This window comes from Nannobrachium achirus (assembly GCF_963921795.1).
Source record: "Nannobrachium achirus genome assembly, chromosome: 11".
Lineage (NCBI taxonomy): Eukaryota > Metazoa > Chordata > Actinopteri > Myctophiformes > Myctophidae > Nannobrachium > Nannobrachium achirus.
In genome coordinates this window covers 20,331,883-20,357,975 of record NC_137820.1, presented here as the reverse complement: position 1 = coordinate 20,357,975, position 26,093 = coordinate 20,331,883, and the positions used below count along the sequence as shown (strand labels likewise).

Genomic DNA, 26,093 nt, shown 5'->3' with positions numbered 1-26,093 from the left:
GTCAGGTAGTTGCATGTTGATGTCATGTCACATAAATTAAACAAAAAAGAGCTTATATTATAACGTTAGCCTATCCTACATATGGTTTGTTTAGTTGAACATTATTGGAAAATGTCGGTGTCAAAAGTTCAAACAGTTAATTAAATCAACATGTTTTTGATTGATTGAATACTTTATTAGAAGTTTGCATAAGAAAAAGTACAGGACAGTAGCCTACAGTTCACTAATACAAGGTCAACTAAATTGCTTGTTTAAATTGGGGTCCCTTGTACTCAATTAATATAAAATATCCAAACAGTGGTTTGGGGTTGAGATTTCATGTAATGTAGGCACACAGTAAATTGCCTCCATAGTTCATGTGGGCACAGTGAATGACATTAGCTGCTCCCACATCTATGTCTAACACAGGACCCTATTTACACGAATATATGCGCAACTAAAATACAAACGACAGGTGTCCGCCGCAGTTTCAGACAGTCAGCGACGCTGTCCAATCAGTGTGTGGTGTTTCCTGTGCGTGTTTAATTAGGTGTGGGCTTTTCATTGACAATATTGACTGTCCCAGGCAGGCTACATACCAGCACTAAGTTTATACAAGGATTATATTACCTAGTAGTTCGTTACAGGCGATACCTGCCAAGGAAATCTATGCACAAGAAAGGCTAGGTTGTTTCCTTATCCGTGTGATAGGCATATTTGTTTTGTTTATTTATTTATTTTTGATTTGGATCAAATAGATGAAAATGGACAGACCCAGCCTCCGAAGACTATTTTCAGCGTGCGATGTGAACAAGTCTGGGATGATCGAATACGAGGACTTCACAGTCGTCTGCCGAGAGCTCAATGTCTCCGAGAGTGAGATGAAAACTTTGTTCAACAAGTTCGACGCGGATCACAATGGATACATCAATTACAGCAACTTTTCGTCGAGTTTCCAAGAGGTTTCCGAGACCCTGGATCTGGCGTCCTTCGGTGCTTCTCAGGTTCCAGACTCCCCGTGGGACGAGTTTTTGAGCAAAGTCGATGGTGCAGTTCTTCTCCCCGAAAGGTAAGTCGCCGTCATGCCTATAGGCTTAAATATGTGCAGAGCCCTAGAATGGCTGTGATATTAGCAGAGGAAACATATTATAGCAGGGGGTGATATGTGGCTGTGTGTGTATCCTGGAAGGTAACTGGTAAAGAAAAGTGGGCACCAAAACATTCTGGCCACTAGGGAAAACTGGACACCTTGGAAGAGTGGGCACCAAAACATAGTGGGCTCCAGACCTCAGAAGAGTGGGCACTAGGGGAAATCCAGTTACTACAACTGGTATAGGTCTGTCATTCAAGATTCATATTACTGGAATGCAAACATTAACATGATTTTTTCTTTTTTTCCCCTCCTCAACATCTAAAGCATTTTCAGACATGTTATATTAGTTTGAGGTTAATGTTAGGGATAGTTTTACTTAGGTTAGGATTAAGGTTTGGGTTAGGCATAGTTTGACTGAGGTTAGGATTAAGGTTAGAGTTAGGCATAGCCTATATTGCTTAAAGGAGTAGTTCACCCCCAAAATGTTTTTTTCCCCCCTATTGATTACTCATGCCATGGAGACTTGAGTTCAATAATATTATTTTGTGTTTCTCGCATTCCTAAGACAAAAATGTATTATAGTAAATTTGCCCCCATTGATTCTGGTCCGGATGCATTTGGGTCCCCATCCGGATTCCGGAATCAATGGGGGTAGGCCTACATTTATTGTAATCAAATTATCGTCTTAGGAATGCGACAAAAAAACTAAAGTTTTATGGAACTCAAATCTCCATGGCGTGAGTAAAAGTCATTTTGGGGGTGAACTACTCCTTTAAAGGTGCCCAGTCTGGTTCTCACTTTGTATTGGTGCCCATATTTCCCTAATACCCAGTCTTCTTCTGAGGCCTGGTGCCCACTCTTTCTGCTGCCCACTCTTCTATAATGCACAGTCTTCCCAAAAGATTTCCCTAGTGCCCACCCTTCCTGTATTATAATGGAATACATGAAATGTATGCAAAATCACATCCATTCTAGGGCTAATATTAGGAGCACACAAGCTGGTGCAGGTAGCTATAGACTTTTTCCCCCTACCTTTCTGTACTTCAGCTGTTCATTTCTGTACTATTCTGCTCCTAATTTATAGTCTTAAGGATCAGTTGGCTGATCTGTATCAGACCCTCCAGTCCTCCGCAAATATCGAAATGCTCCAGCAGTATGAGGGAGTTGTCCACGCCCTCATAGGAGAAAGCATGGATCACAGCTTGGAGAGAGAACAGCTGGAAAGCAGTTTAAAGAGGTAAGAACATACAGTACAGTATCTGCGTTCTCAAAGCGCGGTTCAATTAGTGGGTTAGGGCAGGGGTTCCCAAACCTTTTTGGCTCAGGGCACCCCTATAAATATTTTTTTCATCTAAGGCACCCCTACATTATATTCATGATTTTCACTCCCAGCACATTATATTTATGGCATATTTTAGCGATTATGTTGTGAACTTGTGAGGAAAACGTTAAGATAGTAGCCATTTTGGTTAGAACTGACTGAGCTTTGTACTTCAAGTTTAAAATGATACTACATTTTTTTTTAAGTGTCCAAATAAATTCCAAATATCAAATTATCTCGAGGCACCCCTGGACTGCCGTCACGGCACCCCAGGGTGCCCCGTCACCCACTTTGAAAACCCCTGGGTTAATTAGTTGGGGTCCAATCTGGACAGGCTACCACTGAGGTAGATTCAGACCAACTTAATGTTAATGCTCTCTGTATTGTTGTTTCACATGGTTTACTTTATTCTTTCCATAAGCTGGTTTATTGTTGAGGACAGCATTGAGGACATGTCAATTCACAAATCCATCTGCTCTCAACAGCAAATTATCACACATGATGGCATAGACCACTAAATGTGACAGCCTTTGGTTTTACATAGCCAGAGGGTTTGTTGATTCTACACAGTTGTGGCCCACAAGAATGCAACATGCAGGCTTCTCCCTTACTCACATATGCCATCTGAAACTATTCAGTGGGCATATGCAAGTTCTAGTTTTTGCTCTTTCTTCCACTTAAAGGACCACTTCACCCATTTTCAACCACTTCAGCCATTTTCAACCTATCTTCATATAATTGGTCCTCACTCTACTGCTCATTATAAAGACAGAGGCATTTCTGTCTACTCGCTCTGTCTCAGAGGAGGGCTGTGATTGGTAATTTCAAGATTTCAAGCTTTTGTTTTGATTTTTGATGAATGCAAGTAAAATGCTTACTTATGCCGATAATAGATCAGTTTGTATAATAGGGTTGGCTAGGATGACTGAAGTGAATAATATCTTTTAAGAGGCAGACATGTGTTATTTAACTTAAACTGCTTTAAATATATATAAATTAAATATATGACACAAGCGATCTTGAATAAGCTGCAGATATACAGTAATTATATTATATAGTATATTTTCTATACTTTCACATACACAATAGTAGATACATTTGTGGTGCAGTTCAAAGCCACAACAAGGATGTATCTATACAACTGATACAAACTTAGATTGCAAATATTGGGGGTTTCATCTTTCAATGCTTAAACTTGACCATAGTAGTTAGTATAATATAGTATGTCATTGTGTATTCACAGTTTCGGACATATATATTGCACAAATAGGCTTTTAAAATTTTGCATTTCTTGCCATTTTCTCCAAAGTCATTCAAACATTACCGAACTTACCTGAATAACTGAGTCAATGTTGACTAAACACCATTGTGTGGTTAATAAGTCATGGGAGGGGTTTGTGTCTGGTATATTTTTTGCTTCACTAAAGCACAAGGGAGAAGTGACATTCCATTCTCAAGGAAGTGATTATGAACACTTGTTGCACTGCCTGTTCCTTCTTATTTTACATAAGACCTGAAAGTATTCCCTTTGTAGGCCCGTATTGCCTCTAATTTTACTCTCACTCATTCTCTCTGTCTCTCTCTCTCACACACACACATGCACGTAAGCACGCACACACACAAATACATACACAGTAGTAGTAGTTTATATCGGTCCTTTTAACAAAACAGGTTGCGTACATTCTGTACAATTATTGAAGCTACATTGAAAATGCCCCGTAAAGGATATGTGTATATAGATAGTTTGCACATAGATAGAAATGTTATAATTATATATAATAATAAATACATAATTATTTATAATTTTTATAGTGTCCTATAAAGATGCCCAGCCCGCACAGGCTTACAAGACAAAATATTTTTACACAATATTCTTTATACTGTGTATACTGAATATAAATATGTTTTTATACTGAGGATATGAGGAGTCTCGCATAAAAAGAAAAGAATGTTCTCCTGTGGAATCTGTTTTCTAAAGACACTCCCTCCCTTGGTGCTGTCATCTGATGAGAGTAGGGAGTGGTACGACACTGTGTGTCAGTGTGAGATCCTGCTCAACTCGGTACAGTAGATATGAAATGTATGTCTGAGCTGTAGTTGTTTTTTTGTTGTTTTTGTATTGTATCGTAGTTCACCTATGATGGATTGACTGATTCATTTAAACCTCCTGAAGTCGTGTTGGGGTGGTAATCTATCTTCCTCGTCTCTCAAACATTTGACAGTTGGACTTAAGTCTGCTTAAGGTACAAATTAAATCATAGGTCTGTGACCCTAACAGAGCAGAGGACATGAACAGTAGCCAGCTGGCTGAAATAGAAGATGACATTCAACAGCAACTTTCCACACTAGAAGAAAGGGTGAGAGAAGAGGTGAGTTGAATGTATTTATTAGTAAGGCTGGGCGATATTAGGAAAACTTCGATATTCAATAATGTTGTTGAATACCTCAATATCGATATTACTCACAAAATTAGTCAAAACAATTGCATTATATAATTTTTAATGTTTTTCTGCTTTAGGTCTACTGCCTGCCTAACTCAGATAATGAATAGCATATCCATGCATGCACACTGCACAGTACACATAGAAGGGTTAGGTAGGTTTTATTGAAATAACCACACCTGGTTACAGATGGACTGCTTTTTTGCATGTGCTACGTGCATGCATAGTGTGTCTGTTAATTTGATACATACACCAATACCTCTTTTCAAGCCGTCTTTGTCGATCTATACCTTGCATGTTGATACCTTGATATCGATACATTTTCAATATATTGCCCAGCCTTATTTATTAGTGACATGCCAAGTTGTTAATACAGAGCAAAATCATTGTACACTCTGAGAATGTACAAATGGAACCAAATGGACCCATTTGCTTCTATTTGTTGACTGTGTTAAATGAACTATGAGGATTTTACTGTGTAGTGTGTAGTAGTGTACCTTTTTGTGTTTTTTATTTAGAAATGTGCATTTTAATATGTATAAAATCAATGACAATGGCATTTGTACATTGAATTATAGTATTTGAGGAAACAACCTTATTTTTTTCCAAAGTGAAATGAGGGACACTTAATAACCCTGCTGCATTCTTTCCTGCTTCTGGAGAGTTACCTAGACACTTTGGGTGCAGGACACAGCAGCTGGTTCCATTTCTCACAAAGGGCCTCTCTGTAAAGTTAGATGAAAGCCCCTGTTTTAAGCTTGTGTCCGTGGGCAACTCTATCTCCTTGGGTTTCATGTTTATAGGAGCGTAAGAGAATGGAGGGAATCATGGCCACCATGCAGAGGAAACATGAAAATGAGGTTTCGGACCTACATACTGCTTTAGACAGGTTGTTAAAGGTAAGGTTTACACAACAAGAACGCAATTTCAGATCTATTTCGTGATTCTCCAAACAAAACCCATTTTCCTTACACTGTTTTAAGTCTAGCAAAGAAATTGTTTGAGACTTCTGAAGAGATGCTATGTTGTCTTCCAGTATTTAGCAATACAGGCTTATCCACAGTAACCTATGTCTTCCAGTATTTAGCAATACAGGCTTATCCACAGTAACCTAATTCATTCTTAATGCTGATTTAATAATGTGGTCATTGAAATGTTTATACTCAAGAACCAAGAGGAATCTGAACTCAACCGCTCAAGAGAGGATGTTGACAGCTTAAACAAACGTATCATTGAGCTTACACTGGTAGGTAATGTTGGGAATAATTGCTTTAGCTATGAAATTCTACTGGCTGAATACTAATGCACATACAGTGCTGTAGTATAGAGTGATGTTTTAGTTATTTCTGCTGTTGGTTTCCTCAGGAAAATGAGCAGTTGCGAAGCTCTCTGATCAAAGCACATACAAACATCTCCATTCTGCATTCAGAGCTGGATAAGCTGAAGAATATGTATGCAGATCAAAAGGTTCAGCATGAAAGGTAAGGTGCCATCGGCCATACTCATTTCAATTCCATACACATAGTAAACACCATTTCTTTAGGGCATTAAATATACAGTAAATAGCTCTGAAAGAAATTAAGAGACCACTCCACACTTTTCTTAAATCAGCATCCCTACAAGTATGGCAGCCATTTCATTTCCAGAAGGTTCCGGGTCAGCAGCTGATTTCTTTGAGCTGGAAACGCCTAACACCTTGATTATGCGTTTCCGGTTCAAATCTGCTGCTGAGCCCTTCAAATTAAGCTATGAGAAACTGATCCGGTACAGGAAATATTTATACCACCTCCTGGAAACAAAATCGAAAGATCAAACTGAACTGACAAATCAACATTATGAGCGCTACAGTAGAGTACGGTAACTAATGTGTCTCACATTCTAACAAACAAACAAATCAAAGAACAAGCACAGCCTTGGATGAGTGGCCGGTAGAGAGACGAAAAGACAGGTGGCGCCCGGTCTCCTTATATAGCTGATCAGCCAATCAGCAGCCCCAGCAGTGATCTCCGTGGAGTGGCACAGAGTACAGACCCATTTGCATACAGCAGCACACAAACACACACCTCATATGGGACAGACTCTTCCATTCAATCCATAATACAAAACAAAAAAGTAACACAATTACGACCATAGTGTTGGTTGTAATTTGCAGAGAGAGTGATGACCTGAAAAGGATGGTGTTGGAATTCCAGTCTTGCTCTAGTCAGGTTGAATTGCTACAGTAAGTCTTTGTCTTAAGAGTACAAATATTTTGATCACTTTCTTACAATTGTAATCATGGTGCATACACAGACCTGAGTCGAGATGCAAATTATTTAATGCAAATGATTGAGAGCATTTGATTGGCACGTTTATGTGCATCTGTAATCATAATAGACAATGCGTGTCAGAGAAAAGTATGTAATCTGACTACACCCTCGGTATGACAGTAAACACGTTTGTGCAGTAAAATACAAAAGATCAGCGACAAATGTTTTTCTATTTCCTGAAACGTCTTGACAGAGAAATGAACAAAACGCTGTATGACAGTAATGATGGTCTGCGTTCCGCATTAGCCAGTGAAACAATGGCAACCAAAAGGAGGGTAAGTCTTGTTGTTTTTAGGTAATCTATTTAATAATACATTACATGTTGGCATGCCTATACACATGAGGACTGCTAGGTAATTGATCATGTTCACTTGAACATGATGACCTGTGTTATCTACCACAACAGCTATCTCCTCAAAATGAAATCCCATCCAGAAGAATGAAGCCCCTTCGAGAAAGCACACTCATCCACAGCAGGTACTGTATGACCATGTTCCAACTTCCCTGTTGTCTCTTAAATGTGGTTTGATCTTGTGAATTGGATTACCATTTTCCCAAATGTTGTAATTGTTGTCTTCCCGTGCTGTGCAGTCAACAGATGGCTGCTGATAAAGCAGGCTACTCCCACGTGGCCAGCTGGGCAGATAGGTATCTGGACAGTGGAGTTAGCATACAGATGGACACTACTGAAAACTCAGGCAGCGATTATGACAGCGATGACAGCAGAGAATCAGTGGAAACTGTTCACCACAGTTATTCATGTGTCCCCTCTGATGTGGAGGTCAGGCCTACCAACCACCTTGCATACTCATTTACAGTATGATGGCTATGGTATGGAGTGTTGATCTTTAACCTCACTGTCTCTGATAGATATCCGATGTGAAATCAGAGGCTACTGTGTCGGTGGCTCTAAGCAAAACCAGCTCTTTTGCATCATCAATAAGAAGACGTTTGTCTGCTTTCTCTTCCATGAAGGTAGGTAGCAGCGGTCACTGGCCATGACATTAATATTTCTTTAATAATCAATACAAATATTGTATGTATTATGGATGTTCTTATCTTTGACAACAGACTTGTATCACTTGTGACATGACTTGACAAATGACATGACATGACAAATCTAACAGTTTATTGCATAATGCTGCTGCTGTATTTGTATGATGATACTGCTATTTCGTGTACTGCACAGCTGCACCCACTGTGCAGCTGTGCAGTACACGAAATGTAATTGGATTCTGAATACAATTAACATCTTAGCTAATCTTGTTGTAATACTGTGAGAAAACTGCATGCAATTGGGTAATTTGTTGTATCCTTGCTACAAAGCCGAGCGAAACAGACATTGAAGAGGATGATGGACCTACTCCAATGTACCGCCTGGTTTTAGCTGGAGATGCAGGGGCTGGCAAGTCCAGCTTCCTGCTGAGATTGACCCTTAATGAGTTCAGAGGAGATATGCAGACAACACTGGGTGAGTGAAACAGTGCTTTGGATTACATTATAGCTTTGAAAGCAAAATGAATCCCCCCAGGCAGTGAAAGGCAATTTCATCTGGGTGCAGATTTTTGTCAGTGGCACAAGTATTAGTTATATTTAATGAAGCTTCAATAAGTTTACCTCTTTAGTAGCGGGACGTGTGTGTTCTGTGTTTGCATGTATCATTCAGTGCGAGTGAGCACGCATCATCATAGAGTTGTGTGCTTCTCAAATCAAGGAAGGTGCGCGTCAGAGAGAGATTACATTAATTTTGTGTCGGGCTTGGGCTAATAAATTCATTGAAGACAGTTGTCGGTTTGGTCGGGGCCCCCTGCAGGGCTCTAGCAGTGTTACACTGTTATGTTCACTGAACAAAACACATTGATGCAATGTTTTCTGATGCTAATTTATAAAAAGTCTAAAATGTTTTATAACTTTGGGCACAGTGGCGCAGTCTGTAGCGCTGTTGCCTCCCGCCACCAGTGCCCTACTCTAGGTGGGGTTGGCAAAAGGGCATTTCTGTGTGGAGTTTGCATGTTCTCCCCGTGTACCCTAGGCAGGTACCCTCACAAAAACATGCAGTAATCTTGGTCTCTATACTGCCTCCCCCTTGTCAGCTGGGATGCCTGATGGAGGGGAATAACGTGTTCCTTCCACGCGCTATGCCCTACTGGGGAAATTCATGTGACAAGAAGCGGCTTGCTCACTCATGCATTGAAGGAAGCATGAGCTCAGTTCTGGGCTTTCTCCAGGTTGGCAGAGGGAGAATAGCGCACAGGATTACAGCTTAGGCAATTGGCACTGGGTGAAAAATGGGTTACAAAATCCTTGGATCAAAAATATAGAAATACAAATGTTTCATAACTGTTTCTCAGGCGTTGATTTCCAAATCAAGAAGATGCTGGTGGATGGAGAAAAAACTAGCCTGCAGATATGGGATACAGCCGGACAAGAGAGGTAATGATTTTAATACTCAGATGGGTTTTTGAGGAAGTAACAACGGCAACATATGGGCCTTGTTGCTGATCCGTGTTATTTCAAAACCGGTTTCAGATAACTATACAAGTAATGACGTGATTTCAAGTTGTATTGTTGTTTTTCCTGTTACTATAGGTTCCGCAGCATTGCCAGGTCCTATTTCCGTAAAGCTCATGGTGTCTTACTGCTCTACGATGTTACTTCAGAGAGCAGTTTCCTCAATGTCAGAGCATGGGTGGATCAGATCCAGGTGACTGTGAACAGCAGTTCATTTTTATCTGAGTTAAATGACTATATTCCCATAGCAATTAACAAAGACTGTTGTATAGAGTCTTTGTTCACAACGGCTCTAGTAAACAGAAAATCAATTTTCAGGTCGGGATACCAATTTCATCCAATCAGGATAGAGAACAGAAATCATACAATATACACAAGTTAAATGGCAAGTGATGAAACAAAAATAATTGCCATTAACACAAGTTGATACGGATTCTCTGTCCTGATTGGAAGACATTTGCAACCCACCTGAAAATGTATTTTCTGTATTAAAGAGCTGGAGAGACAGCAGAGAGACCAGACCACTGTTACTGAACAAACTCCATAGCAATGATGATTACTATAGTAATATAGAGCATCACTTAACAAATAAAAAAATAAAAGGGAAATCACTTATGGCACCTTGTTTGTACAGGACTCAACAGATGAGCAAATCCCAATGTGCATTATTGGGAACAAAGTGGACCTAAGAGAAGAGTTACCAGAAGGAAGCTGTGTTAGCAGCGTGCATGGAGAGAAGTTAGCCAAGGTGCATTTCTCTGTTGTACTTGAACAAAAACCTATTTGGCGCAATGCCGCCTCTCCTTATCAGTGTCTGAATCATTTGAAGGTAATCATGCATATCCATCCTTTGTTTGCAGGCATATGGGGCGTTGTTCTGTGAGACTAGTGCCAAAGAGGGGACCAACGTAGTTGAGGCTGTACTTCACCTTGCAAGGTAAGCTCGTCTTTCAGTATCATTAAAGGTGACCTATTATGTTTTTCCTTATTTTCTGTCGTATTAAATTGTTGAATGTTCATATTAAAGAGGCAGGAGGCAAACGGCATGTTTCAGACATGCTAATATGAGGGGCTGCATAAAGATAAATGAGTTTTCTTTGAAACTGTAAATCATGCAAAGCTTATTAAGTGGATTGAGTCCCAGAATAAAAAATATAATAGCTGGAAATGAGCTTATTAGGCTGTCTTTTAAATTCACCATAATGAAAATACTTTCTTTTCATACCGCAGAGAAGTGAAGAAAAATGTTAAAGTGAGACGTGAGTCCACCTCGCAGGTCAAGTTGAGTCCAAATAATTCAAAGAAGGCTCTGAATGGTTGCTGTGGATTATAAGCATGCATGTCAACAAATCTAACAGTCTGGGATGGAGAGAAGAAGGAAGTGGAACAAAGTCTTTTTTATGAATTAATTCCAGTGTTAATAGTTCAAACTATTGATATGGTTATTTTCTATACCATATTTTTCTAGACTTTTTAAAAATATCTCTGGGATATTTTAGATTAATTTGTTGAACAATGAAGAGAGAATGCATTTTTTTAATCACTTCAATTTTGTATTTAAGATTTGTATTTAATTGTAATTATTTTAATAAAACCTTTTCCAAGCTTTGATGCGATCAAGATTGAGATTCCATCATTCCTTATTTCCGCCATCACTAATATGACCAACTACTAACTAGTTACTACATGGGGCCTTAGACAAAGTAGAAGGTACCTTTGCAAAAACATTTGCTAAGGTACATTTTCCTGATCTGTAAGGTTGAAATGTTGTGGCTTTAATGAAATAAGTTTTGGTAGCTTAAAACCAGTGTGTGGATGTTTTACCTTTTTCTTGATTCTTGCCTTTATGTCCAGCATATAAATAAATACCGGTAGGCTACAATAACAAGATGTAGACGCATTCTCCTCTGTGCCTTAGACAAAGTACCCACAACTATGTTGTTTTTTTCTTTTTCTTATATTATTTCCTATGTACTGGAAGAGCCTCATTCACTGGTGCGTGCTGTGCCTGTTTGACACACAGGCATGATAAGTACCTCTGTCATGACCAAAAAATGCTAAAAATAAAAACAAATAACCCCAGTCCCTGTAAACAAAAGTTTTTGGGGATGTTGAGAAGGACTGCCAAAATACACAATGTCAAGCCAGTAGATTTTGCCTCCCTATAAGCTGCCTATCCATAACGGATCAAAAACAGAACTCTCTTTTTTTATTATTAGAAGTTAGGCACAAAATCTGTGTCAGTTCACATTTGCATGTACATATTATGGTACACATGGATTGACTACTTTCCATCATCAACACGGTATCATTTGTCTTACTTACTTAAATGTTTTCAGAACTCTAGTCTTCAGGGGCTAATTGCAGCAGGTATTTACGCACTATATGCTCATGTGTCAAAAGTGAAATTTTTCAAAGCCCACAGAGGAAACGCGCTACGACCTATCAGGGTCAGCTGCCCCTTCATTTAAAAACGAAATGATCAACACGACTGTTTCCAACAAAGCAGGGAATCCTATTGCCAATCTATGCCAAACATAACTAAAACAATGCAAACACAAGTGTAGCCCATGTGGAAGGAAGATGAGAAAGAGCAAGGGCAAGAGTTCTGGGGAGACACTAGTAGTCACGTGTGTCTCATCACCTGATCACCTCCAGCCACCAACCAGCACACTGCAATAGAAGACAGGCGCACACAAACCCTGGCAAAGGCCATGGGGCTATCTCATGGTGCACAGCCCTTGTGAGGAGCCAGCCAAAGGCCATATTATAGGGCGTCACACAACTTAAACCATAGACCAGCATCCCCCAGGGGTGTATACTAGTCATCCTCCCTTTTTTCCCTCTACACCAAATTTCGTTGTAAAAAAAAAAAGAAAAGACCAACTACAAATGCATTAGGTGCTGCAACACAACGTGTTGTGAGCTTGTAGATTGGCTATTTAGGCCGATTGTTGGCCCCAGAATAGGGACACCAGGGTTCATGTGGTTAATTGAAATGTCTTGCTAAGTGTTAGGGTTTGACTCATTTCAGAAGTAGTAGAAAATAAATGTCTATTTACTTGCCTCTTAAAAAATGTGGTGGGAAAATAATGACAAGTTGTTTTTTCAATCAATCTTTTATTGAGCGTCACTGTAAGCAATAAGGCATTACAGCTGCAACACATTTACTTCACTGTTTCAGTTGAACTCTGAACAATGTTTTTCCCTGCTGTTTTGAATTCTTCTGGTCTTATGAGCTACAGTGAAATGGCAGATAGCAATTATTTTTGCCATATATTTGTTATCAGATTAGTTGCCATTAGTGCAGCTTTTTATATGAGGGATGATGGGATTGTGATCGTGTTTTTGCTCAAATTGTGACTCTTTTTGACGAGCACTTGATAAATTAAAAACAGTCATGTAACGAAGAACATTATTCTACTACACTTTGTTACTCTCATGTAAAAACTTGGGAGATCAGCATCACTGTCACCGTGGCCTTTGTGCAGTGCATGCCATGTCTTTCTGCTTCAGTTATTTTATTGCATAACCTGGAGGTGAAGAAGATACTTCCTTTGTTGGTGATGTCAGTTTCTTGCTGTCAGAATGACTGATGTCACAAGGCTGCCCAAGGCCACCACCAGAGCTCCAAGCAGGAACTTCCATGACATTCCCTAAAACACCAAACAACAGTCAAAAACAATCTATACTTAAACAACTGGTTTGTATTATAAACTGAACTGAGTGAAAGACATTTCTTACTCGGATAAAGCTATGAATGGCTTACAGGCGGCGGCTTCTTTTTGGATGGGATCAGAAACGGTGCAATATTCTCTCCAAGAAACGGTGCAATATTCTCTCCAAGAATCTGGGCAGGTTTAGCTTTCCATTTCTGGGTTTCGCAGCCTCCTGATTGCCTTTTGACAATTTTAGACAACTCAACATGGATTGCCTTGGGTGAAAAAGACAAAACATTTTAAAAACAAGTGTTATTAAAAGCAAGTTTATCTAAATACCTTCATCTCATTACAAAGTTGAATTAAAATAGGATCTTTACATGTGATACTGTAATATTGACGTTGTCCAGTAGATGGCAGCAGAAGTCTCATTATAAATACATTCTGCTCAAATGACTGAAACTCAACAGAAAACAAACTTCACATATTCTTTACCTATTTAAAAGTTTAATTTCACTGCATGCTCTACTGCATGGGTCTTCAACAGGGGGTCCAGGACCCTAAGAGTTACTAAATCTTTGAGTGATAGAACTTTTTTTTTTAACACTTGAACCCTAGTGTCCATATCCAGAACTTTAGCCAAAAATAGCAGACCTACAAGCTCACAACGCCTCGCGCTGCGAGGCGTTGTGAGCTTATAGATCGGCTATTTTCGTCAAAGAGGTTTGCTCTAGAGGGGTAAAAGAGCAGACTAAGTACAGAGTAAAAGGTCAAGTTTATTAGGTAATGACGGCTCAAGTGGTTAAATATCTGAAAACTCAAATTGACATGAATCCAAAATACACTGATGATTGTGCTGTCAAACGATGAAACTATATGGAATCTACAAAAAGGTTGTGGGGGTCCCTGCTTCATCTCTCTCTCAACTAAGGGGTCCTTGGCCTGAAAACGTTGAAGACCCCTGCTCTACTGTTATGCAAAGTGCTCAAAATCGATCTTAAAAATTGTTAGGTGAAGAATTATTGTACCAACGCAGCAGAATCAACTGAGGCAATATTTTGTGGTTCATTATAATAATTCATTATCTGTTGAATCTGTTTCCCCTTCCTGCCACCAGTTTCACACCGTAGACCAGTTCCTTCTCACAGTGCAGCGAAATTAAGTTTCTCAAAAGGATTTTATCCGCCATCGAGACAAGGGTGTAATTACCAAGCCAGCAGATATTTTAGTTTTGTCTAGACTAGACGAGACTAGACGTATTCACAGCTATGGCACTGCACTTTAGGTCTGTTCTAGAGGGGCAGAGCCAACAGTGGCTTGACAAGAGTTGATGCCATGATTTGTGTTCTGTGTTGTATTAGTAAATTATCTTGTATCTCACAATGTTTTGCCATTTCACCCCAACAGTAGGTTTGATCAAGTGAAAGCCTCTGCGGTTAATGTTACAATTGCTGTTATATTTAACCATTCTCCATTGTAGGTCAGTGGATGAGTGCTGTTCATTAGGCATTGTAGAGCAGGGGTTTTAAAACTTTTACATTACAGTTATTTTTTAGAATCTTAAATATGCACATCTGCGATACGGTAGGCTATGTCACAGAGAAATATCCGTTTCCATCAAAACTGACTGAACTGGGGGGAAGGTTCACCAAAAATAGCCGATCTACAAGCTCACAACGCGTCACAATTTGACGCGTTGTGAGCTTGTAGATGTGCTATATTTGGTGAAGAGAGTTGGCCGTAGATGGAAAAATAACTCCTCAAGTACAGTGCATATCAGGTCTGTTTAACTAAGCATAGTGAAGTGATATTGATGAATTCCAAATGTTATCAAATTATTCTGAGCCACCCCTGGACTGGCATCACAGCACCCTAGGGTGCCACGGCACCCACTTTGGAAATCCCTGTTGTAGAGTATGAAGTGTCATGGCCTTCTTTGCAGTATGATACTGCAGCAACCCTTCTATCTGCTGTCAGGGACATTATTTAGTTGATGTCTGGGTCGTACGAGGTGCAGGGCTTTCCAGACAACTCTAATCAGTGTGGTCAGGTGGAGGATCTGGCAGACTGCACTACCCACACAAGCAAGACGGAACAGGTCCTCAAAGGAGCACGAGTAATAATGCACTAAGATCATAGGAATTGCCAGTGTGATGAATGTGTTTATATGGGTTTGTGAGTTGTCCAAATTTCGGTTACATGTCTCCATTCCGACATGTCTCCATTCCGACACTAACCCTATACCTAACCCTAACCTCTATGGAAGTGTTGCCACTCCGACAATAAGAAGTCAATGTCAGAATGGAGACATGTCGGAATGGAGAGCAGCCCCCCCAAATTTCAACTTGCTCAGCCAGTACACAGGTCTTGTGTGTGTGTGTGTGTGTGTGTGTGTGTGTGTGTGTGTGTGTGTGTGTGTGTGTGTGTGTGTGTGTGTGTGTGTGTGCGTGTGCGTGTGTGTCTAGCTATACTTATGGGGACTAAACGCATGTTCACAAAGTCACCTGCAGGGGACCTCTGACTGTGGGGACAAAATAGTAGGTCCCCACAACGGTTAGGTTTAGGGATAGAGGTTAGGGTAAGGCCACAGGACTTGCATAAAAATGAATGGAAGTCTATGTAATGTCCCCACACGTAATGTAAAAATATAGTGTGCACGCGCGTGTGTGTATATATATGTCACAGTTTTTTTGAGTTTCAGTGAAATTGAGAACAGGAGCGCTCGTTGTGCGGCGCGGGGTGGAACAAGCGGTCGTTTTGATCCACAACAACGACAATGTAGCGTCGGCAGGAATGATAGCGCCTCACCCCACGGAGGTTAGGGTTAGGCATAGTTTTACTGAGGTTAAGGTTAGGGTAGTCTTATATATATTTAAAAATCATGGTAGTTTTCTTTTTGGTTAAATAGCATTCAAAGTATCTTTGTAGAATTGCATGAAGTGAACACAAATTAGTCCATCATTAATTTGGGTTGACTTTAGGGAGCTATTTTAGAATGACCTTTGCTCTGTGTGTGTGTGTGTGTGTGTGTGTGTGTGTGTGTGTGTGTGTGTGTGTGTGTGTGTGTGTGTGTGTGTGTGTGTGTGTGTGTGTGTGTGTGTGTGTGTGTGTGTGTGTGTGTGTGGTATGGTTGGGTTTCACAGGCGGTCTTTGGAAGGGAAGCACAGGTGGTGACGAAAGGACAGACATGCTCACCCATATAGAGTCTCACCTTAGTAGCAGGCTCCAGTTTCAAGGCCTTTTTAAGTAGCTCCATTGCCTCTTTATACTCACCCTTGTCTGACAGGATCTGAAAAAGAGAAGGCAATACACCCATAAATCTGACAATAAAGTTAAACAGATGGCAGTGATCAGGGTCCTCAAAGTGCTACAGCAAAAAGTAGCCTTACATTGTGAGTGGTCACATGAATCTTCCTTGGACAAAGAATACGAATAATACCGTTTATTTGATATTAACCAATTGAACCCTAGCTTCACAATTCTTGGGCAAATATTCAGAGAAAATAGCAGATCTACAAGGCAAGCTCGCAATGTGTCATATTGCGATGCATTGTGAGCTTATTGCGACCGAAGGTCGCAGTTTACAATGAGAAACGTCACAGCTTGTCCGTCTGTCCATACGTGTACACATTTTTACGGTCTATGGGTTTGCCTCTCTGACACCATGCTCTGATGTCACTGTGATGTCAGGGGAACCACTCTACCAGAATGGGTTTGCCGCTCTGACATCACGCTCTGGCTTCACTTTGATGTCACACACAGAATCCCTTTTATGCCCATATATGGAGTTCCCTAATGTCATCACTCATCAATATTAATGATGCCCTGTTAGAGAGATCCCTGTGATGCCAGGGGGAACAAATCCCTTTTATGCCCATATATGGAGATCCCTTATATCCACATCCCTGATGTCCACATCACTGTTGCCTCGCCCTAAAGGGGGAGGTCGCTTTTCGCCCTGAGGTGTCTTAAGATTGACTTCCATTATTCTAAATGGAGGTGTCACCTAAACCTAAACTTAACCCTAACCCTAACCTCAGTGGGGGGTTAGAGTCTGAATGGGGATGTTTCTAAGTGGGGGTGTTTCTGAATGGAGGTCTGCCCCCGGAAAGACTGGCAGACCTAGAGCCCTAGGGGAGCCCAGTCAACTAAATATATAGGGTTTAAGAGGTTAAACCTCATGATCTGAAACCATAATCTTGAGTTGTAACCGTTTCTGTTACGTTTACCAGCAATAGGAAATCCAAAGGGAAGTGGCCTCACCTTTCCTGTCCTGTACAAGGCCTTGACGTTGTTAGGCTCCAGGAACAGAACATCCCTGCTGGTGTTCAGTGCATCTTCGTACTGTTCCAGTTTGAGCTGAGCAGCGGCTAGATTGTTCAGACTCTTCACCCTGTAGTCCCTCACCTCCTCCTCTTCCGCCACCGCCAACACACCTGCATTGTTGCCATCTACAATACAACAGGTCCACATAAGACTCTCACACCTGCCACTTTGTCACGGGTATTTCCTGTCCTACATTGTCCTCTCTAACCTTTTAGTGACTGAGGCGCAATGTCGACAGAAAACAGCTGAAAGCGAGTGGGATGGATCAGGTATTTGAGGTATTGTAGGGTGAGGAGTGAAGGCTGCGTGCGTTCCTGTTTTTGCTTGTGTTAAAATGTATTCTGTTACGGAAGTGCCGCCTCAATCGCTCCTCTGGGATGGTGTTAGGGTCAACACCTGAAGTGCGAGTCATTAGTTTTGTGTCGAAGAGATAATGCTGCTCGAAGATTCCCTTCATAAGCTCCATCCTTTCAAGGATGTAGAATAGAGATGATAAGTAGTTCTAGATAGTTTGAGTGGACTGTAATGGTTTCCATGGCAACGGCCATCCTAATGGGATTATAAGGAAATAGGCTACCTGTCCTGTTCTGTTCAGACAGTTTCCGTGATGTTCAGATTCCTTAATGACAGAATTGACCGGCTTATGAAGAGCCCAATAAAGAGAGGTGTGTGTTAGCCTGATTTCAGACTCAGCTGACAGTCTACTCTGAGAGTGGGCGGGGTCTATGGGCTGGAACCAGGCTAGGTGTGTGTGGGTGTGGGGGGGGGGGGGGGGGGGTGTTGCGTGGTTATAGGATATTTTTACTGTGCGTGACTGGTGAGTTTACATTTCTATTGATTATAGAATAATTTTATTGTAAAGTAAATGCAACAGACCTGAAAGCAGGAGTCGCATGTTACTGTCCGTGCCGAATGATTTCTCACCGGTTGCCTCTCCACCCACTTAAACACATGAACCTGATGGCCCTGATCTCATCCCTCCTCCTTAAGTACCACCGAATATTCAGCAACTGGTCCATCATCATTGACACGTTATGAACCAGTACATGCTCCACTCCGCCATGCTCCCCTCTTGGGGTGACAGCGCCATCTCCTTAATTAAAGTAATTAATGTGGTGGAAATAATATGAAAGCTGATTAGCTTTGATTTTCATTAGAATTATGCTAAAACATTTATGGCGGCTGTCACCCTGCATTGGGAGATGTGGCTCTGCATTGTGGTGGCGTGATTAGTGAATGTCAGAGGTCGAGAGAGAGAGCTGTTACGTCAGAGCTGACAAAGTTCCATAAGAAGTGGCTATGAAAGTTTGTGTGTGTGTGTGTGTGTGTGTGTGGGGGGGGGGGGGGGGGGGGGTACAGTATTTAAAAAATCACACCCAGTGTGAAGTGAGCCGTGTTTATGAGTTAACTGTTTTACTGCTACGGACGTTCCCGTTCGCCCCATTTCTCTGTGTCGCGTCGCGCCAATACGGCCGTTCGTTCGTTTACCTTGATGATGTCCGTAAGCTGATGAGGGGTCGCGCCGCCGTGTACTGTAATCACATCGCCCGCAGTGATGGTCTTAAAAATCCCTTATGTGTTAACATCAACGGAGACCAATTCTCTTCCGTGTTGATTTCTCTGGCCCTGTGGCTCTGTGACCTCTGGCCTCAATGGATGGCAACACATAACGGCCAAATTCACATTAATTCTTGCATGACGCCGCCCTCTGCTGCCTGGTCTGCCAAAGTGCATGTTGCACAATCCAAAAAAATAAATAAATAAATAAATAAATGTCTATCTATCTACTATAACGTCGCAAAGGTAAGCCGCTTTTTGCTGGCGCCAGACCCAATAAATAAATAAAACATCTGGCAGTAAAAGAGTTAATATCGTTAAGCGTCCCAAACGGACAAAGCCTGATGTACGAGTGGTTGTCTCCTGACAGGAACACCGCTCAAAAATCATCATTGAAGTTTTGTCCTGATGAAGGTCTATTGACCGAAGTGTTGTTTACTGTAGCTATACGTTTTTTGAAGTTCCAGACAGTGTGCGGGACCTCTCTCTACAGTATCATTGATATCCTTACTTTTTGTCCTACGCACTGTTGTTAACCTTTGAGTTGTGCTTCGGTCTTCTTTTCAAGTTATAGTATTAATGGTAAAATGTCCCGGATACTGTCCTCACTTAGCCTTGCTCTCATCCATTTCTCATAGTCTGAGGAGTAAAGCTCGGTTACGACCTTATGCAGAGCGTGTCTATAGGGCAGGACTTCCTTTGTATGTACTTCCCCTAGAAGTACTTACAAAGACCATCTCAACACAGCCTCAACGAAACTTCTACAGTACTTCCGTTTAGACGCTCCACCGGTTATGTCTCAACAGGCTCACCCAGCGTCTTCACTTTTCGGTCAACTGACCTTCATCAGATATCTGCAGATACCTGATGAAGGTCAGGTCAATGTGATTTATTTAAATACATTTGTATTTGTGTGCAGGACGTTTGTCCTCTTCACTATACTAGATGTTCACTCCTACGCACCAGTAGGTGTACAATAAGACTTTATAGTCAACTGCCATGATTAATGTCTGGCATTATTCAAAATGTTTGCGTAAATATAAACCTTAGATTTCTATGGTCAGTTACCAGTTTTGTTGCACGTGAGTAGTACACTCAGAGCCATGGAATAGGCTCTTGCAGCCATGCTGTACTCTTCCCTCTGAAAATAAAAGTTCCCTCGCTCCCGCTTCTCGTTGCCAATGCGGATGCGGTCGGGTATGGGCAGAGTCAGGGGGTCTGGTTTGTCTCTGATGTCCAGGAGCTGGAGCTGGTAGAGTAGAGCTGCCCAGGGTGGAATATCAGGATGCCTGCCAGACACACACAAACACTCATACATGACTAATAACATCATGGGGAAGTGAGGGAACACAGGTAAGGATATTTAAATATCAGCTTTAGGATTCACTTCATGTTGTTGCATATGCCGGGGGGCCTGCCAAGTACACTTATTATATTATTCATCATACAAGAGCAACACGAGGGACAGGTGCCCTTTAGATGTTTAAAGTCCTCTCATAGAATGCTAGCTTCTTTTGGAAGGTTTACATATAAATTCATTAAGTTCAAAGTAACTTAATGTACAACAATTACTTCTAATAGATGAAGAAGGGGTAAAAAAAAGAAGCCAGGCAACCAATTTCAAGGTCTTGTAAAGCAATTACATTTAGAAATACTGAGGATTTTGCAGTGTGGAAGACAAGGCAGAGGCCTTCAAGCAAGTGGTAATGAGGTGCATTATATACTTTATTGTCCCTGTGGAGAAATGTGTCCTCTGCATTTGATCCATCCTGGAGCAGTGAGCAGCCACAGTACAGTAGACCAACTCCAGTTGGAATTGCTTCCCCTAATTGCAATGCAGGTATAGATAGGGGCCCCCATTCTGCTACAGTATACAGTCCTCCCACAGGCTCCCAGCCACAGTACCACAATATGAAGAAGACACCCTATAAAACAAGCAGTGAAGCCGATAGCCAATATTCAAGCTCACAGTGCATCGAATCGTGATGTGTTGTGAGCTTGGAAATCGTCTATTTTCACCCATAATGACATGCCCAAAATAGGGACCCAGCGTTAATTAACTGGGTGGGCTGTTCCAAGGTTGCTGAAATCTTGATCACTCAAAAAACCAACAACAACAAATCCAAACATTGAAGAGATATCAAGATACTAGCCTACACTGATAGATGAAGAAGAAATACATTATTCAAGTCCCTTTTAGCAGACAAGAAATGTAAACTGGTCACTGGTGTACCTGTGAGCAATGAACGGCCTCAGCTTTACTCAAGAATCACTGAGAAGGAAAGTTAATTTAGTTTCCAAGCATCCGGCCTCTGCAACCACATGACACACAATGGGGTATTATCAGCACTACCTCTGTGGTGGCTCTTATTCCGGTGTGTGTGTGTGTGTGTGTGTGTGTGTGTGTGTGTGTGTGTGTGTGTGTGTGTGTGTGTGTGTGTGTGTGTGTGTGTGTGTGTGTGTGTGTGTGTGTGTGTGTGTGTGTGTGTGTGTGTGTGTGTGTGTGTGTGTGTGTGTGTGTGTGTGTGTGTGTGAGTGAGAGAGAGAGAGGACGAGGAAATGATCTTCGATTTTCCTTACGCTTTTAAAAGTTACATTCTCCTTTACCGTATGCTAGAATTGTAAAACAAATGTCACATGCAATAGTAGAAAGAAACAAACAGACTGTCTAAAATCGCCATTTAACGCCAGTGCCAGTCTGGTGCAAGGTGATAGCAGCTACCGTGCAGTTGTGTCAAATCATGAATTATTCAACCTGGCTGTGTCAATGACACAATTTATGTCTGTCTAACAGAATTAGCGTAGCCTACCCCCGCCTGTCGGTGGGAGGCAGTGTCAGCAGGTGGAATCGGGTTACCCTTTCACCTCTCCTCCCGGGGACTGTATCCGCTGGACCACACTCAAAGGACCACAATGGATATAAGCTCTCGACTGTTATTGTGTTTTGTTCTTTTGGCAGATACAATTATATGCATGTATGCATTTGTCAGTATGATGGTTATCAATCAATCAATTCTATATTACCCCCCCCCCCCCCCCACACACACACACACACACACACACACACACACACACACACACACACACCTTGCCCCCCCCCCCCCCCCCCCCCTCTGAAAAAGCAATACAGCCTGTTTAGCCAGCTCCTATGCACTCGCTGTCCCTCTTTAGTACTGAATCCACTTTATTGGAATGAACAATAATGATGAATTAACCTCACAGGAGGAGTCACCAGTCAGCCAACTGCACACTCTGCAGCCTCTCAAACCTGATGGTATACACAAAGAACTAATGCAGAGTTATTTTGGATTGTAACTGTAATACTGTAAAACTAGTTACTGGGTTAATAATACAGTAGTGTACATTACCCAAAACTGGTTTACACACAAGGCATTTAGTAGAAGCCTGTCACAACTATTTGTGATGGAACCACTTGTTGCTTGCTGTATCTGTTCCTTTTCGCATCTGACTCTTAACAGTTTCAAAGACTCACCTAGAGTTAGCTTGGTTGTGTAATGGGTGAGCATACGGCCACTGTAGAACACATTTATGACACTTGGCCTGGGATATATTGGGTAACATGATGAGTGTTTCTATAGAGAGGGCCTTGGTAATGATGAGAGACTAATCCTGATTCCTCCTCCTTAGTAGATTTTCCCAGGTCATGACATTGCATGCATGTGAATACTCAAGTGGTTTGCTTTGCTCACTTGTTATTCTTTTCTTTGCCGCTGTTATCTGGCAGTATTTCACAATATTCCAAAGGCTACACGTTATGTAACCGTGTCTAACAACAATGCATACACTGTATAGCTGTCATCCTACTGGCTGAGGCCAGATCCAACAACCACTCCCAGTGCCCATAGGGATTCCACTGGCCCCGTTTCTGAATGAGGACTCGATCAGTCAACCCTGAGGAAAACACTTGGCTGCATTCTTTAGAGAAAGTTAGCCGAGCATCCCCTTGGATCGCTGTGACTCTGGGACACACTTTTTTTATTGAGACTGATGTTGTTATCACAGCAGCGTTACGCAGGGGCGTCACAAGGGGTAGGAAAGTGGGACTGAGTTAAGCCCTTTGCACACAGGCGCGTTTAACCGCACGGATAAAACGGACAATATAATTTTTTGAAAAGAAAACAATGATTATCTATGACCTCATGCACACCGGCTCCGAATTAGCCGTGCGACGAGTGGCTGCCGCCGTGCGTTTTTTTCTCGATCGAACCCAGTTCGATTCGTGCGTCTTGTCGCATGCGGTAAAAAACTCATCACTCCTTTTATGACTCCTTTTTGGATCCGCAGCGTCGATTCCGCACAGCCTTGCACACCAAATCCAATGCGTTTTATTCATGCCGCAAACGAAAAAAACGCAACTGTCCTGTGTGCAAAGGGCTTTACTGGGGCCACAAGGTGGAGGGGCCCTAATAACCTTATCTATTGAAAAATAGCAGATGTACAAGCTCACAGCGCGGTGCCGCGCTGCGAGCTTGTAGATCTGCTATTTTTGAAAAGTTGTGAAAATGTGTGAAAATCTTTGAATATTTGTATTTTTTAAGCAAACATTTCTAACTCAAATTTTGCTTCTGGGGGTCCCTGGAACTAATATTTTGAGATCGGGGTCCGTGGCCAAATACATATCATCTTGGGGGTCCTTGACATAGGTTTCTTGCACACATTTTCAAGATTTTTCAAAAATAGCAGATATACAAGCTCGCAGCGTGGCACTCGGTGCCGCGCTGTGAGCTTGTATATCTGCTATTTTTCAATAGTTAACATTCATGGGGGGCCCGCAGTCAATCCTTGTACCCAGGGCCCAGAATCTGGTGTGACGCCCCTGGCGTTACGTAAAGAAACTCTGTGTCACCCATGCCACTCTGATGTTACCATGGCTGCTGTGCTATGTCCATATGACAGCTTTCAGAGATCCTCACACAGCAGTTTCAAGTTAATCTGACAGAAGAGCGGAACCATAGAATGTGTGCACACGCCACATCAAAAGCAAAACATCTTACATATTATTCTACAGATCCGTCTAAAAAAAATGAATATTGTGTAAAAGTACATTTTCTTGAAACTTTCATATATTTCTTGAAACTTTCATATATTCTAGAGATACATTGTGCATGCAGTGAATTATTCCCAACCTTTTTGTGTTAAAATTTTGATTTAGATTGGACATGAATATCAAAAGTGCATATTTCAAAATATTACAATTTTACACAAGACCACTCAAAACAAGAATTTATATAGAGAAATGTCAACCTTCTGAAGTCAGAGTTGCTAGAAGTCCAGTCTGAGGTTTCCACTGTCAGTTATGATTTGGGGTGCATCTGCAATGCTTTTTTACACAATATTTTTTTTTTTTAAAAGATGGATCTGTATATAGTTTCATTAATTTCTTAAGTTATTTATTTGTATGTGTAAGATGACAATTGCATCCCTCTGATACAACAGATTTACATTTATTTTTAAGCTAAGACTTGAAAGTGAGCAAGGTTATGTCACAGAATCAAAATGTAAACCACATAAACTGCATTTTGGATGCCAGATATTGGAAAATGTTGAAGACCACAGGCACCCATTTTGCTGGCCATGAGTCACATAGGAATACATTTGATGAGAAGTGATGAGTCATTCCTTATTCAGGTACAGCTACATCAAGGCTAGTTATTCAGACCAGATGGGGAACATTCAATCAATTCAAAATCATTGATGCGTTCTCATATAAAAGTAATTAAAGTCACACAAACACGCGTGCACGCACACGCACACACACACACACACACACACACACACACACACACACACACACACACACACACACACACACACACACACACACTACTTGGATCTAAGGTTGTCTGATTCAAAGTGATGTCTCACAAAAGCAGCCAATCATCCTCTTGCAGTATTGGACAGGTGACCTTTGAATCGTTAAGCTGAGCTTGGCGCATGGATGGTAAGCATGCCACTGCATACACTAACTGCTAGGCCTATATTGAACACAACACATGCTTGTATGTGTTTGTAATTATGGACCGATTGCATTGGACACTGTGTGGAGCGGATACGCCATTGTCACAAACTCTGAGAAAAACAGGTAGCATTGGAGTGCTGTCAAGTGTAATTTGAGAGCGCAATGTGCTGACAGATCTATACGGTTTATGGTGTCAAGAAGGGCATTAGTGATCGGCACCACACAGAAACACTCCTGCATCGAGTCCAGCCAATGAGCCCCCAGGGTCTGATTAGAGCAGACAGGAAACACACATAGCCAGACTGATCAGCGGGACAAAGTCATCTCCCACCATTACTCAGCCCCATGCCCTCACACTGGCTCACAGTGAAACCTGAATCTGGAACCTCAGTCCACTTAAAAGTAGGCTGAACCCCCCCCCCCCCCCCCCGCTCTCTCTTTCTTTGTAGTCCTCTGCCTCCTTTAGAATAATTAACTCTTACTTTATGTTCTGGCATTCACACAAACATTAAATTATAATGCTTTATTGGGCCAATTGAGCCCTAAGTAACTAAAATATGGAAACTACGTAACTTTAAGGGTATTTCTATTTTATATATACAGTATGTATTGTATATACATACTTTAGCAGTCATTTCCCTCTATCAGCCACTCTAATTATGCTGGGGTGTTTCTTTGCAGAAAGACACATCCCTCTGGCTGTATTTTGGTTTTGTTCCACTGTTTATGTTGACATTCCACTGGACATTCGTCCCTTGCAGGGACTTCTATATCTGTGAGGGGAGGGGAGAGCTCGGCCAGAGCTCTTAATTGCTCCCTTTGAACTTCAAAGGGGTTGTGCACTGAGTTGATTGATTGGGCCATAAAAGTGTCAATCCTGTTCTGTGCTCGTTAGTGCTCTCTCTAATCAATTAAAG

General features: G+C 41.4%; 2 protein-coding genes across 2 annotated transcripts in view; one reads left to right on the top strand and one right to left on the bottom strand.

The window, feature by feature from the left end:
- Positions 1-737: 737 nt before the first annotated feature.
- Positions 738-10,987, top strand: rasef2 (RAS and EF-hand domain containing 2; the record flags this gene model as incomplete). Its single annotated transcript, XM_080736933.1, has 16 exons — positions 738-1,048; positions 2,157-2,309; positions 4,672-4,762; positions 5,638-5,733; positions 6,200-6,315; positions 6,987-7,055; positions 7,337-7,418; positions 7,550-7,620; positions 7,735-7,924; positions 8,014-8,118; positions 8,470-8,614; positions 9,495-9,576; positions 9,733-9,847; positions 10,289-10,402; positions 10,515-10,591; positions 10,885-10,987. The coding sequence occupies 16 exons, from the start codon at positions 738-740 to the stop codon at positions 10,985-10,987; spliced, it is 1,920 nt and encodes a 639-aa protein (XP_080593059.1).
- Positions 10,988-13,223: 2,236 nt separating this feature from the next.
- The window catches only part of fkbp16 (FKBP prolyl isomerase 16), a gene marked incomplete at both ends in the record, with an annotated part of 36,354 nt that continues 23,484 nt past the window's right edge, over positions 13,224-26,093 (bottom strand). Inside the window, 5 exons of the mRNA XM_080736932.1 lie at positions 13,224-13,310; positions 13,424-13,588; positions 16,525-16,602; positions 17,577-17,764; positions 20,265-20,485. Coding sequence (XP_080593058.1) covers positions 13,224-13,310; positions 13,424-13,588; positions 16,525-16,602; positions 17,577-17,764; positions 20,265-20,485 — 739 coding nt within the window. The remainder of the gene's footprint in view (positions 13,311-13,423; positions 13,589-16,524; positions 16,603-17,576; positions 17,765-20,264; positions 20,486-26,093) is intronic.